General features: G+C 41.0%; 1 protein-coding gene across 1 annotated transcript in view; it reads right to left on the bottom strand.

The window, feature by feature from the left end:
* Positions 1-16,405, bottom strand: part of LOC124595915 (BRISC complex subunit FAM175B-like) — a 136,848-nt gene that overhangs the window by 84,287 nt on the left and 36,156 nt on the right. Inside the window, exon 3 of the mRNA XM_047134828.1 lies at positions 2,414-2,517. Coding sequence (XP_046990784.1) covers positions 2,414-2,517 — 104 coding nt within the window. The remainder of the gene's footprint in view (positions 1-2,413; positions 2,518-16,405) is intronic.

Genomic DNA, 16,405 nt, shown 5'->3' with positions numbered 1-16,405 from the left:
CGGACTTTCATTTGAAAGTCTGGAACACATTTTCAATCGTCGATGCTGATTCCATATACTGTCCCAATGTAGCAGTAATCCCTCCCTTTTCATTTTCTTCTTCCCCCTTCAATTTACATATAATGTATAAATTTACATATAATGTATAACAGCTGCAGATTCTGCATGGTGTCCATTCTTTCGGACATGTCTGAAAGAACTGACACCACACGTCTTATAATGTTGTTGCTATTATTATTATTATTATTATTATTATTATTATTATTATTACTATGTACAATGCAGTATCAGTCATGGGATGATCTATTTCCTAATGTGTGAAGTGTAATTTCTTTGGAGGACTAACTCTCAGAGAATTACACTGCATGAAAAGGAAAGTAATCAATTTTGTGATGCATCTTTTAGTATCTATTGCAAACAGTGATGATTATATCCACTAGTTAGGTATTGTTTTGTGTTTTACTTTAACAGAAGTTCGATATAAAAGTGGTACTCACTATTATTGTGAGTCTATATGTACAAAAGGTGTCAGTTCCTTTATGTTCTTTAAACAACATGTACAGCAATTGCACTCTTTGTTATTTAATAATAGGTCTCCTGCAAAATATCACAAATGATTGAAGTCCATAAGAAATCTGATCACATGATCTGAGACAAATGTGAGAACCCAGAAACCCCTGAATTAATTATTTTTGAAGTGTTTCATTCATATAGGGTTTGTGTTGTATCTAATTTGTCCACACTTTTGAAATGAAATAGCCGCCAAGTATCTAGTATGTACACTGTCACAAGCTATGTAGTGAGCACACATTCCCATCCCATCAGATAGTGGATGATTCAGGCAACATGAGGCCTCTGTTAGATTTATCACCTACAAGGAAAAAACACAGTAGAATCCTGTAATGTGGAATATTACTGATTTCAGTTTCCAGTTCTTTCCACCTTGCCTAGATAATACCCTGGAAAGAACAATGGGGATACAAGTTTTAAAGTTTTATTAGTATTTCTGTTTCAACAGAGTTTGCAGCTTACACTGCACAAGTTGCTGAACATGACAACAGTATTGTTATTAAAATAATCATGTGCAGTTAAAGAGGTACACTGATGTTTCCTCATGAGAAGAAAGTCTCTTCTATAAAACGAAAGCAAGAATTAAGTTTTGGCATGGATAAAACATAAAAATCTTAATACCACAGTTTATACTATACTGAAGGCTTCAGAAAGGAACAATACATAGCCTTATCAACTTAGAACATATTTAGAAACAAGCCAAAGAAACTCTTAGAGAAGAGATGAATTATTCAACATACACAAACATCTTTTCCTTGGCAGAAGACATGGTGTCAAACAAAGAATGTACTAAAATATCAATTAAGAATCATAATAAACATCCTATATAGAGACACTATGATTATAATAAGCTAATATACACCCTACCACTCAGCACCCCTGCTACATAGTGAATAGCAATTTTCCTTCTCATAATATTGTTACATTTCATCCTGGATTTTCCATTGTTTGATTTAAATACTGTATTCAATACAACCTTTGTATTTTCCAAAGAACATATTTTCAAAGTACACACACAGAAATGAATTTATACTTTTGTTAAAAAATGTAACAAAGACATAACTCCTTTGTAACTTGGCAGTTCCTGTTTGCAAATGTAGTTTTAATTTCCATACATTATTTGGCAACTGTCTCTGTATTTACCTGCAAATTTATTTACAAAACAGCTTGACCAGAGAAGCGTTTGAAAAGTGTTCATAACATAAAAATGCAGAACAGTGACTACTTGTGTTTCCGTACTTCTTAACTATAACGATCATCATTTAAGATAAAGCTGTCATCAACCTGAGGGTCGGTGTGAAGACCGCAGTGTTTTACTAGGCACGGTCGTATTGATGTGGTATTCCAGTGTGACACATTTACCTTGGATATAACTTATCCAGCCAATTACACAAGGACTTGCAGTTTAACTATGAATCACAATGCAACATTAACAAACACTGCCAGAGGTGAAAAAATTATAAGGAATGGAGAAGAATCTTAAGACTAGCTGTGGGCTGAACCAGAGACTTTTGGTTTTGTAGACTCTTACTTTATCACAGAGGAACATATGAAAATAACTTATATAAGATTGTACGAGCTTTAAGTAGCGTAGGAAAATATTTAATTCAACAACAAGTAAAATGCCAATGAAAACCAAATGGATCGTACAATGAAAACCAAATGGATCGTACAGAATTTAAAAAACAGTACAGACATAAATGATTTTACAATTTTGCACAGTAATGAAACAATAAGCATATATAGCTAAGTGATCTGCATGCAGTTTACTTAGCTGTACTAATAACTAACAACAATAACAATAATAATAATAATAATAATAAAAATCAAGAGAATCACTTACTCCTTCCATTTCACCAATAAATAATTTCAGCTTCTGTTTATTGATTTTACCAATGCTGTTGTAGAATGGTACAGTGGAGGGAAGTGGCACAAGACAATTAACACCTGAAATATACAATTTTATTCATGCTAATTGTAAATTGGCTGAAGCAACATCTGCAATTTTGTGTGCTTACATTTAAATATTTCAGTGTATTTGTGAAATCCAGAGATTTTTTACTAACTTTATGGTGAGAAAATAAGAAGATTGGCAGTCTGGCATAAGTGGCTGGAGATACAGGTCTTGTAGGCATTTTGCATGCTTGTGTGAAAGTCTGTGTGTTTTCCTTTCTTTTTTGAAGAAGGCTGTGGGTGAAAGCTCAATGTGTAACAGCCTTTTCGTTGTGCCTGTCTGCAACTCAACATGTCACCATTATGGTGGGTAGCAATTTACCCTTTTCGTAATTTGTTTATATTACGACCTGGACTTTCCACTGTTTAATGAATATAATACAATCTTGTTATAAGTGGACAGCAAAGGTTTCTCTCATCTTTGAATATGTAACATTTGTTTGCAAGTGTTCCTTTACTTCAACTGAGAGTTTTAAGCAGAACAGTGCAATATATTATGACCATCAAGAGCACCAGAATATTTGGTTGGTTCACTGGTTGTGATAGCCAAGTTTTGTCTTCGATTATACTCAACTGTGATAAAACACAAATGGCACACATAAGCCATGAATTTAGATTGTTGTGGTTCAATAAGTATGAGAGAGAACCACATGAACATTGCAGAACTACCACATTCGTGTGGTAAAGGGTGAGAGACTGTGTCGCATCTAAGCATGTTTCATGTGTTTTTAAATTTAATACAAATAAAAGCCTTATATGCTAAACACACTTTTTAAATAAAATCCGTCTACAGAATAATAGAGGAGTTGTCCAGATGAAATAACTTTAGATTCAAACGTTCCCTTTGATGCCAGTGAGTCATTTTACATCACTGGGCAACTGATCAATGATTTTGTGGCTGCATACTGAAAATCTTTTTAATCCATTAACAGCCTTTGCCACATATAACAAAGACTTTTTTTTGCTGTGCACATCACTATTCTTTTCAAATTGTGATGGCTTATTTATGACGCGTATTTACTTTATACATGCAATTGGACTGCCTACCTCCTTGAAGAGACACCTAAAAGGTGCCTGTGGATGATCATATATTATTTCACAAGCACATGCTTCTACATTACACTTATTTAATATTTTTGAGTTTCCTTTGAACATTCACATGGGGGAGAAACAACTCCTGTTTTACATACTAACTTTTTACAGAGGAGAGTATATTAACACTTATATTTAACTTGTATATCGCTGCAGGTACTTTACGTTGATACAAGTCATCACACAAGCAATTGCCAGTCACTTGCCATTAATATCTTACTGTGGAACACTATACCTCCTTAATTAGTTTGTTCATCAGAATATTACGAGATTGATGATTATTTATATCTTCAGAATTCTGTAAATCTACTTTGCCTTTTCAATCTCTTAAGCTCTGACAAATTGATTTAGAAGGTGTAGTGCAGCATAATAAGGTACTGATGAAAAGTGACTGGCAATTCCTTACTAAACTCTGCACATATATCTGTTTACATTCTTTTGTGAGAATCTAATTGCCTTGCATACACATACATTTTGCGAAGTTTAATTTCCCAAGTGGGACTTCAGATAAGCCATTATCACCACTGACACTAAATGTAGCTTCACAAATCTGTAACACAAGTCACCATCTGCAATCTACTTAAATTAAGTCAAACAGTTGACATCTACAACAGTACTTTCAACATCTCTAACAGAGTTCTGCTTCTCCTCTAATTTTTATTGTATCTCTTTTATTCCATATACTTTGATCAATCACGGACTGTAGTGCATGCAAGTACTCTGAGCATTACACCATTTATAGCAATATCAAGAGAACTAATATTTCAAATATTTCATGAAAGAAAAGTTTTTATCAACAAGTTTTACTTCTCAAGCGGAGAGTCTGAGATTTGGGTGACTGGTTTTGATCACATTTTGCAAATGCTTTCTATATAGAAAATTGTATTTTCAATGCTATACATCAAAAGAACGCCTAAAAACAAAATTTTAATATCAGTTTTGAAGTCCAAAGTTAATCATGTTTGAGTTATTAACATTTTCGTGTTTTCATGCTATAGCTTGGGTACCAGTCATCGAATGTGTATCAGAGTGACAGACTACCAAACTGCTGGTCTGTGTCAGATACGTAGTCATGGCTTTTTTTCATTCAATATATCTTTTAGGGCATCTGATAATATGATGACAGTTGGAATACCTCTCCTTCCTTTCCTTTAAGTAAAATGCTGGGAAGTGTGATTAATAGTCAAATACATGTAATGTACTGACAGTTATTTTCATTGTGATACATGATGCACTACCACAGGATTTTCGTAGACAATGTTGTGCTCAACTGATCTGCACCGTGAAAGTGATAGCAAGAGAGCCAGGAAGACATGGTGAGAGTAGAATGGAGACTTGTGGTGGTGTTGGTGAGGGGGGAGAAGGACAACTAGTGGTGGTGGTGAAGGGGGAGAAGGAAGACTTGTGGTGGTGGTGGTGGTGGTGGTGGTGGTGGTGAGGGGGGAGGAGACAGACCCGTGTGGGGAGGAGACAGACCCGTGTGGGGAGGAGACAGACCCGTGTGGGGAGGAGACAGACCCGTGTGGGGAGGAGACAGACCCGTGTGGGGAGGAGACAGACCCGTGTGGGGAGGAGACAGACCCGTGTGGGGAGGAGACAGACCCGTGTGGGGAGGAGACAGACCCGTGTGGGGAGGAGACAGACCCGTGTGGGGAGGAGACAGACCCGTGTGGGGAGGAGACAGACCCGTGTGGGGAGGAGACAGACCCGTGTGGGGAGGAGACAGACCCGTGTGGGGAGGAGACAGACCCGTGTGGGGAGGAGACAGACCCGTGTGGGGAGGAGACAGACCCGTGTGGGGAGGAGACAGACCCGTGTGGGGAGGAGACAGACCCGTGTGGGGAGGAGACAGACCCGTGTGGGGAGGAGAGAGACCCGTGTGGGGAGGAGAGAGACCCGTGTGGGGAGGAGACAGACCCGTGTGGGGAGGAGAGAGACCCGTGTGGTCATGGGTTGGGGCACTCAATGACGACAATGAAGTTAACAGCGTCCACACAAAAGTAATACAAATGAATGCAGTTAAAACAGAGAAAATGCGTGAAGAGAGAGTTCGCTTGGGTGCACTGTTATTATGGGGGAGGAAAGTCATGTTGCTACGTTGGAGTATGTGGAAGGTTACCACGATTAAGTAAGATATAGTAATTAGAAGAAGAACTAGAAGTAATACAATTGGAATTTGGGTGATATATATTGTCTTGCTCTCTTTACAGACTGTTACACGTGAATGTAAATACCAGTGCAGAACTCAAAGTTTAGAGGACAACAAAATGCTGTTTGAAGAATTCTACAATTTAGACCATAATGCACAAACAAGACCGTAAGTTCCGTCATGCATGGAAATACATATCAAACACTGGGAGACTACAGAGGCCATTTCATGCAGACACTGCACATTTAAGTATTTTTTGAGACGAAATGCACAAAAATTCAGGTATCTCAAATGACTTTGCGCGTGGTATACAAAAATCACTGTTGGACGTCTGCAAATGCTCCACTCAGGAAAAGGTAAAACAACAGCATGCCCTTTGAAGACAGAAGGAGTAAGCTTCACAAGTGACCTAGCAAACTGCAGGACGTCCCGAAGGTTTTGATAAGAAACCACACTGCCAAGTTAGCATAGCAAGAAAGCCATTATTCGAAATATAAGAATGGAAAGTTCTTCCAGGGATCCAATTTGAAAGTCTATAAACTGTACCAACTCTTTAAAGAAGTGGTCATTTTAGGGATTTTAACTGAGATAAACTCACGCCTGTCATACCTGACAGACCAAAAGGTGGAAAACTCTTACACTATGTCAGCAAAAGTATCCGGACACCGTGAAAAACATACGTTTTTCATATTAGGTGGATTGTACTGCCACCTACTGCCAGGTACTCTATATCAGCGACCTTAATAGTCATTAGACATTGAGAGAGAGCAGAATGGGGCACTCCGTGGAACTCACGGACTTCGAACGTGGTCAGGTGATTCCGCATCACTTGTGTCCATACGAATGTATGTGAGATTTCCACACTCCTAAACATCCCCCTATGTCCACTGTTTCCGATGTGATAGGAAAGTGGAAACGTGAAGGGACAGGCACAACACAAAACCATACAGGCCAACCTCGTCTGTTGACTGACGGAGACGGCCGACAGTTGAAGAGGGTTGTAATGTGTAATAGGCAGACACCTATCCAGACCATCACACAGGAATTCCAGACTGCATCAGGATCCACTGCAAGTACTGCGACAGTTAGGAGGGAGGTGGGAAACTTGGATTTCATGGTCGAGCAGCTGCTCGTAAGCCATACATCACGCCAGTAAATGCCAAATGACGCATCAATTGGTGTAAGGAGCATAAAGATTTGACGATTGAACAGTGGAAAAACGGTTGTACGGAGTGACGAATCACGGTACACAATATGGAGATCCGATGGCAAGGTGTGGGCAATGTGAATGCTCAGTGAATGTCATATGCCAGTGTGTATAGTGCCAACAGTAAAGTTCGGATGCGGTGGTGTCATGGTGTGGTCGTGTTTTTCACGGAGAGGGCTTGCACCCCTCGTTTTGCATGGTACTATCACAGCACAGGCCTGCATTGATGTTTTAAGCACCTTCTTGCTTCCCACTGTTGGGATGGCGATTGCACCTTTCAACGTGATCGAGCACCTGTTCATAATGCATGGCCTGTAGCAGAGTTGTTACATGACAATAACATCTCTGGCCTGCACAGAGTCCTAACCTGATTTCTGTAGAACACCTTTGGGATGTTTTGGAATGCTGATTTTGTGCCAGGCCTCACCGACCGACATCGATACCTCTCTTCAGTGTAGCACCGTGCAGAACACGCTGCCATTCCCCAAGAAACCTTCCAGCAACTGAGTGAACATAGCTATCATCAAGGCTAAGGGTGAGCAAACACCATAGTGAATGAAACTTCCTGGCAGATTAAAACTGTGTGCCCGACCGAGACTCGAACTCGGGACCTTTGCCTTTCGCGGGCAAGGTCCCGAGTTCGAGTCTCGGTCGGGCACACAGTTTTAATCTGCCAGGAAGTTTCATATCAGCGCACACTCCGCTGCAGAGTGAAAATCTCATTCTGGAAACATCCCCCAGGCTGTGGCTAAGCCATGTCTCCGCAATATCCTTTCTTTCAGGAGTGCTAGTTCTGCAAGGTTCGCAGGAGAGCTTCTGTAAAGTTTGGAAGGTAGGAGACGAGGTACTGGCAGAAGTAAAGCTGTGAGTACCGGACGTGAGTCGTGCTTCGGTAGCTCAGTTGGTAGAGCACTTGCCCGCGAAAGGCAAAGGTCCCGAGTTCGAGTCTCGGTCGGGCACACAGTTTTAATCTGCCAGGAAGTTTCATATCAGCGCACACTCCGCTGCAGAGTGAAAATCTCATTCTGGAACCATAGTGAATTCCAGCATTACCGATGGAGGACGCCATGAACTTGCAAGTCATTTTCAGCCAGGTGTCCGGATACTTTAGATCACATAGTGTATACTAAGATGTACCTCTATCTCTGTTATACACTTCACATATCTGATATGTCTGATAATTATTTCTTGACTGTTAAAAGTCTCCAGCCCTGCTACAGTGTCTACTTTAGGACCATGTACTACAGCCACAGTAGCTCAACCATTACTATACTCCATTCTTCGTACTAATAGCAATATTATCGATAGCTTTTAGACTGTAAGGCGATAACATCTTCTCCTCTTATAATAAAGAGGTATGCTCTGTCCATGTGTATTCTGCTGCTCAATGACTGTCGCCGTCTGAGAAACATAACCGTGTGTGTGTGTGTGTGTGTGTTGTGTGTGTGTGTGTGTGTGTCTCCTTTTATATACATCTTCGATAGAAAAGTGTACTAAGCTTATCTGTGATACTTAAGTATACAGCATTAAAGGAGCCAGTGCGGCTGGCTGGGCGTACTAATACTATAATTTATTTCCGGTCCCGATAAGAGAGCAGAAGCCGGAAGTTGCAGTTAGATAAGCAATGTTTCTCTTATGACGGCGTCGTCAGTCATTGAGCAGCAGCACATGTAGCAGCATTTACACAGACAGATAATGATTTGTTGTTATAGGAGGAGAAGGTGTTCGCACCTTGCAGTCTATAAAGCTATTGATAATATTGCTATTAGTATGAAGAATGGATTAGGTACCCAAGTGATTTTGCATGGCCCTTCAGTCTTTAGTGGATGTGTACTGAATTTCATGCTTATGAACGCACACACGAATGGACATGGTAATGGTTGGGCTACTGTGGCTTAGTAAGTAGTCCTAAAGTAAACACTGTAGCAGGTCTGCTTATCAGATATTTCATATATGTCCAGTGTATAACAGAGATAGAGGTACATCTTATATCTTTACATTGCCGTTGCTTCTTAGGATGAGGAATCATTGTAAAATATATGAGTCAGAGTCTGTGTTGGTAGGGGTTAAAGGAGCTCTTAACTGTAGCAAGGTTAAAGTTGTTGGTGATGTGACACATTATTATAGAAATAAAAATAAATTACCTGCCCTTTCCTTATCTCCAGCCCTGCTACAATGTCTTCTTTAGGATCACATACTACAGCCACAGTAACCCAACCATTACCGTGCCCACTAGCGTCTGTGTCCGTAAATGTGAAACAGCACACATCCGCAAAAGACTGAAGAGCCATGAAAAATCACTTGGGCACTTAGTCCATTCTTCGCGCTATTAGCTAGCTTCATGCTAGTAGCTTTATAGACTAAGGCGGGGCCACCTTCTCCTCCTATAATAACGAGGAACACCTACACCTGGTGCGACGAGTTCTTCGTATCAAAACCACTTATCTCTGCAGTTGCGAAATCAAAAAGTTACCCTTGGCAGACTGTTGTAAATAGTGGAAGAGAATATATTTTTGATGATCAGAATCTCTGTTATCTGCATTAAATTTATGGAAAAATGTTATCGACTTATGCACCAATCCAATACTTGCAACCTTGGTATCAACGAGATTAAAACAACATTACAAACCCACATGTAGTAATTAGCTTTAATAGCCTAGCCAGACTGTGTGAAAATCCATCACCTGTATCTATGGCAAAGAAAGCTAATCTATTAGAAATGTGTGGATATAATCCTGAACACTATCAAACCAGTTATGGGAACCCAAAGATAAAGTGATGTGACAACGTGATGATTAATCATTGCAAAACATTCTTTTTGCCTGATTACCAGTGACAAAATAAGCATTTGTAAGCATTTGCAAAGATTTTGCTTCTTTTTTCCTTCTCTTCATAAAAATCTGAATTCTGAGGGTTAAAGCATTTTTGCTGGCAGGTATTTAAATAATGTTTCTTATTTCAAGGAGAGGTGAGTAGATTTCCAAAAATGACATATTCACAATTTATTTGCTAGTATTTAATTGGTAAAATACAAATTTTTCGTACTTTCGGCATAAACATGGATTTTTGGTTGGTAATGGTGTTAAATTATAAATTTATGGTTAAATAAATGAACAATTATTTTTTATTTAATTTTTTTTAGCTCTGACTCTTCCTGCTGATTTGCAACAGTCACTGACTGTTCTCTTTCAGTAAACACTGAGGTCATGGAACAAAAATTATGTAAGTTAAAATTATTTTAATTTTTTGGTGACTATCACTTTAAGCATATACTTTAACTTGTCAGAAGTACTTTTTCGTGAAAAATATTTGCCATCATTCATTAATTTTCTTTGAATTTATTTAATTAATATAGTTTCAGAATATGAATAAACCTGGCAGACACCATATATCACACTGGACTTATCTTGAGGATCAGTTTTTATCCAGTCGTATGACTTCTTGAATTGCCTCAACCCTGGGCATTTCAGCATTTTGATCCAGATGAACTTCATTATTAAGTAAATGCCTAATCATAAACATAGACGAAAAATTGAACAGAAAGCTACTTACTTTCAGTCAATAAAGAGCAAGTATCAGAACGACAATAAGTGAAAATGGTGGAGTCAGCAATAATCATTCAACAATGTCAAAATGACTGAATGATTCCACTCACAACTGAAGGTGCTCGGGATCAGGGAATTCTAATTGTCATTCCCAGAGGGTAGTAAACATAGTTACAGACTGTTTATAAAGATGGCTGGAGATAGGTGTAAGTGTGAAATTGAAGTAACAGTGTGTGCATGTGATTAGTATTTGATTTTTACAATCATAACCGGTTACAGGATATTTTGCACAGTATTTTTACCTAACGTGTAAGTAACTAACTGCTAAAGTGTTTCAGGCTTAATTCAAATGATTTTTAATCAATGGGCATCTCATCCTTTCAGTAAAATGAAATGCAGTCTCTAAAATTTGACGATGTTACCTCCTCCTTCACCTAGGGAACTTCCACGATCAACTACACACACCCAATGATAAAAACCTTGTGTTATTTGTGTAGGCCTAATTTAATCCACATCAATATGTGAAGGAGTTTTAAATAATGAACAGAATAAGTGGTCTATTCCGAATGTATTTTAAAAAAATATGGTATAATGCTTATTTTCACTTTGGCGTAGCCCTTGCGATGTCTCTACATGTACCCCCAGATGTAGAGTTGCCCTCCAGGGTATGTCCACCTCAGTTGTACACCACAGCTTTAGTTCAGCCATTAAAAGTACCACAGATTGGTTTCACTCAGAAAAATGAATGGATAACCCACTCAACTAAAACACCAAAGAGTGGTTTCAGCTGAAAGAACAAACACATGGTTAAACCAACAGAAGAACTACAGAATGATTATGCTTGAAAAGGTACAATGAAGACTTCAGTCAATATGCAGGACTACAACGCAATGTGTTGACTGTTTTCATTTGGTTGCTCCCAAAGAGTGATTCACTTGAACAAAATTAATGAATAATACTCTGACCGATACGCAAAACACAACCTCATCAGTCCCTCGGTTCAAGAGTTGTGTATCCAAAAGTGGAAAAGTCCACAGAGAATGTTATTTGATCTACACGGAAGCACCAAAGAAACTGGTATACGCATGTGTATTCAAATACAGAGAGATGTAAACACGCAGAATACGGCACTCCTGTCGGCAATACCTACATAAGACGACAAGTGTCTGGCGCAGTTGTTAATCGGTTACTGCTGCTACAATTGTATGTTATCAAGATTTAACTGAGTTTGAACTTGGTGTTATAGTCGGTGACGAGCAATGGGACAAAGCATCTCCGAGGTAGTGATGAAGTGGGAATTTTCCCGTACGACCATTTCACAAGTGTACTGTGAATATCAGGAACCCAGTAAAACATCAAATCTCCGACATCACTGCAGCCGGAAAAAGAACCTGCAAGAACAGGACCAACAACGATTGGAGACAATCATTCAACATGACAGAACCCTTCTGCAAATTACAGCAGATTTCACTGCTGGGCCATCAACAAGTGTCAGTGTGCCAACCATTAAACATAACATCGATATCGGCTTTCGGTGCCGAAGGCCCACTCGTGTACCCTTGATGACTGCACCGCAAAGCTTTACGCCTGGCGAGGGCGCGTCAACACCGACATTGGCCTGTTGATGACTGGAAAGATGTTGCCTGGTTGGAAGAGTCATTTCAAATTTTATCGAACGGATGGACGTGTACAAGTATGGAGCCAACCTCACGAATCCATGGACCCTGCATGTCAGCAGGGGACTATTCAAGCTCATGGAGGTTCTGTAATGTTGTGGGGCGCGTGCAGCTGGAGTGATATGGGACCTCTGAAATGTCTACATACAACTCGGACAGGTGACACATACATAAGCATTCTCTTTGATCACCTGCAATCATTCATGTCCATTGTGCATCTGACAAACTCGTGCAATTCCAGCAAGACACTGCGACACCTCACACATCCAGAATTGCTACAGAGTGGCTCCAGGAACACTCTTCTAAGTTTAAACACTTCCGCTGGCCACCATACTTCCCAAACATGAACAACATTATTGAGCATATCTGGGATGCCTTGCAACATGCTGTTCAGAAGAGTCCTCCACCTCCTCGTACTCTTAAGGATTTGTGGACAGCCCTGCAGGATTCATGGTGTCAGTTCCCTCCAGCATTACATCAAACATTAGCTGAGTCCATGCCATGCCACACTGTGGCACTTCTACATGCTTGTGGGGGCCCTACACATTATTAGGCAGGTGTACCAGTTTCTTTGGCTCTTCAGTGTAGTCTGAAGATTTACATTAGTAAAAGTGAGGAGGCTAAAAACATAATGGACATCTTTTGGGCCGTCATTAATAAAAGCAAGATGAAGGAGATAGGAAAGTCAGCAGGTGGGTGTCCTGGAGCTACGTAAGTGACAGAAAATGTCCTACCCACAGCTGTCCCACTCCTAATCCATCACACTCAAGAGCACCAACTATTCAACAAAGTGTGACATCCTGAATAGAAAACTGGGCAGGGCAGAAAGGACAAACTAAATCTAGAAGTGATTAAAACAATAAAATAGGGATGAACAAGTAGCTTGGTCAAGAAGGTACGCCCCACATCAACCACCGCGGCCTGCTCCGGAGGTAGATTAAAACATTGCCAATGTTGGAGGCAATGAATCCAGAATTCCAAACTTAGCACAGATGGCCAGAAGGAGGCCACCAAGATACGAGTTACTGTCTGTACGGCCCGACAACTACACTGTGAGGGTGGCTCATCATACAAAAGAAAACTATGGCATAACTCGGTATGATTGAAGCAGAGACGACATAAGATTGTGGATGCCTTCTGAGTGAAGTGGAAGGAAGAGCACCATGCTGCATCAGTCTCCTCGATTGTACGGAGTTTATTAGATGGGCCAGTAGCCCACCAGATGTTACTTTTTCAAGTGAGTAGATATCTCATTTTCACCCACAAATCTGCACCTGGGTCGCAAAGCAAATTGGGAGCGAGTAAGAGCTTCTCTAGTCAAACGGTCAGCCAGTTCATTCTCTGGGGCACTCATATAACGTGGGACCCAGAGAAAGACAAATGAGCAGAGAGCATGATGAAGGTCCGTGACAAAGTCTTGACTAGAGCAGACCAAAGGGTGACAGGAATAGCATCGGTCAATAGCTCTGAGACTGCTCACTGAATCAGTACATATTAAAACACAGTCAAGGGAGTCTGTTTGATAAAATGGGGGTTCTGCTGATGAGTGTCAGCACTGCCATAAACACAATACATGTTCCTGGCAGTGAATGGTGTTCCATACCAGCAGATGAAGTAGATGCTTATCCCCCTAATCCACAATTTTAGAGCTGTCAGTGTGAAAGATGGTAGCATCATGGTACCCTTGAACTGGACATGAACGATGCCAGAAGGTCTTGGAAGAGTGTGTGCGAGAAAAATCGGGGAGCACAATTCAGGGAAGGAAGATGGAGATCCAGGCTGACTGATGCAAGACGCAGTCTATCTGGTAGTCACACACTAGAACAGTTATTAGGGAGATGACACCCCTCGTATGTAAAGAGAACGAGATATGTGGGATGATCAGGGATTTGCTGAATAGCGATTGCATAAGAAACCAAGAGCTGGTACTGTTTAATCTGAAGGGGGAAAATCCCAGCTTCAGCAAGGAGACTGTCAATGGGACTAGTCCGAAAGGCACTGGTGGCAAGACGCACTCCACAATGATGGACTATGTCCAACAGTTTTAAAATTGAAGGATACACAGAGCCATAAACCTGGGAACCACAGTCCAGTCAGGACAAAACCGGGGCTAGATAAATACAGATAAGAGTGCCACGATCCACACCCCAAGGCATCCACGCAAGGAATAAGACAGTGTTAAGCTTCCGAATGCAGTTGGTTTTCAGATGATGAGTATGTGGCAGCCAAGTCAGCTTTTCATCAAAAAGGAGGCCCAAGAAAAGAGACTGTGCAAAAGTACAGATACTGGGTACCAAAGTAGAGTTATGGGTCAGGATGGATCACGGTATGATGACAGAAACGGATGATCCATGATTTTGTAGGAGAGAATTGGAAACCCTGGGAAAGAACCCATGCAGAGACCTACCAAATGGGTGCTGCACCAAATACAAAAATCATTTACATACATCGAATGAGAGATCAAAGGCCCAAAAGAGGCCACTGACCCACTGATGGCGATGAGGAAAAGAAATACTCCACACACAGACAGCCTTATGGGTCACCATTCTCTTGGACCTGTGGGTAGCTGAGTGAAGTACCAACTAACTTGTAACAACCGGTGGGATAAAAACTGACAAAAATCAGTAGAGGGTCTTCGAAGCCCCCAGTTATGGCAGTTTATTAAAATATGACAGAGCCATGCAGTGTCATTTGCCTTATGCTGGCCAAAAAGGACTGTAAAGAGGTGTTGGTGTTTAGAAAAAACCTGTCGCATTGCAGTTTCCAACTTAACCAGACGGTCAGTTGTGAATCATCCCTCCTGGAAACTACACTGACAGTGTAACAAAAGGCTCCCAAGATTAGAGAACCTAGCATTACCTGTGGGCAACCATCCTTTCAAGCAGCTTACAGAATATGTGGGGTCAGGCTAATCAGTTGGTAATTATCAAGAGATGTTGCGTACTTGCCTGGCATAAGGACTGGTACAACTATGATATCTCACCAAGGCACCTTGCAGCCAAAAAGTGTTGAAGATCCCGAGGAGATGTTCTCCGAAGGCAACATTTATAGGTTGGCTCATCTGATTTTGGATTGAATTAGTAGGTCCTAAGTGGAGAAGGTGTTGTGGGATGAAACAAGAGCCTCAAGTAATTCCCAGTCAGTGAAGGGTTCATGATACGATTCAGCTCAGTGGGGAGTGAAACATAATGGGATGTCTTCAACCTGTTACTTCTGCAGTACAAAGGTAGCGCTTTTTTGCAGATGCAAACTACAGAAGACGAGGAATACTGGTGGTGTATTTCCAACGGGTGACAGTAGCACCCATTGTAATTCCACTGAATGATCAAGTGACTGGGGGCCAGGTTAGGTGAGAGAGGGCCGATAATGCTGCAAGATCACTGCCTGTCACCAATGGGGATGGAACCACATCCATTAATATCCAGTCCGAATGTGACTGTTGGGGGGATCTGGTGTATCTGGTGACACCAGAGGAGTCTTCTCCTGATTTTTATCCTTCTCCTTCGTAACCTATGGTGGGAAAGGTTCATTCAAGGGGCTAACTGCATTCAAAGTAGGGCACAGATGAAGGATGGACAGCCCTGGAACACACAGGCCATGGCTCCTTCAGCCACTGTTTGGAGTTGGGCCTATATTTCGCAGGTTGCTTGGAGACAGATCCCAAGAGCGAGCTCTGTCACCAGTGGATGCTGAAGGAGGAGAATGCTTCTCTGTCTGGGTGCAGGAAGTGGTTCCCAAAAAAGGTACCATGGGAATGGGAACCACAAGAGAGGAGGGTGGTGGAAGACCTGGTTTGGAGAAGGCCGAGTTGGGGGTCACGACGTTAGTGCAATTGATTAATTGATTGATTGTCATATCCACAGGATGCAGGCACTCATATTTCTTCCATATCTTAATATACGACTGATGGTCGATAGATGCGTATTCCTTTATATTCTGTTCTTTTTGAAAAAAGGGCATACTGACAAAAATGGAGGGCGATGTTCGGCACAGTTCACCTAAAGTTGGATGTTCAAGAGGACTACCTTCATGGAGGAATCGTCCACAGTTGCCACATTGTGGTTTTGCCAAGGAAAGCGATAGTATATGCCCAAATCGTAAAAGCATCTCATCTCATAGGCAGTGGGATATTCGGTTTCAAATCGCAACTGTACATCATGAACTTAACCTTCTCCAGGAGGGCATTCCCTTCAAACACTACGAAAAAGAAACC

The sequence above is a fragment of the Schistocerca americana genome, chromosome 1, assembly GCF_021461395.2.
Source record: "Schistocerca americana isolate TAMUIC-IGC-003095 chromosome 1, iqSchAmer2.1, whole genome shotgun sequence".
NCBI lineage: Eukaryota > Metazoa > Arthropoda > Insecta > Orthoptera > Acrididae > Schistocerca > Schistocerca americana.
The sequence above is the reverse complement of the archived record's forward strand: the minus strand, read 5'-3'. Positions and strand labels throughout refer to the sequence as shown.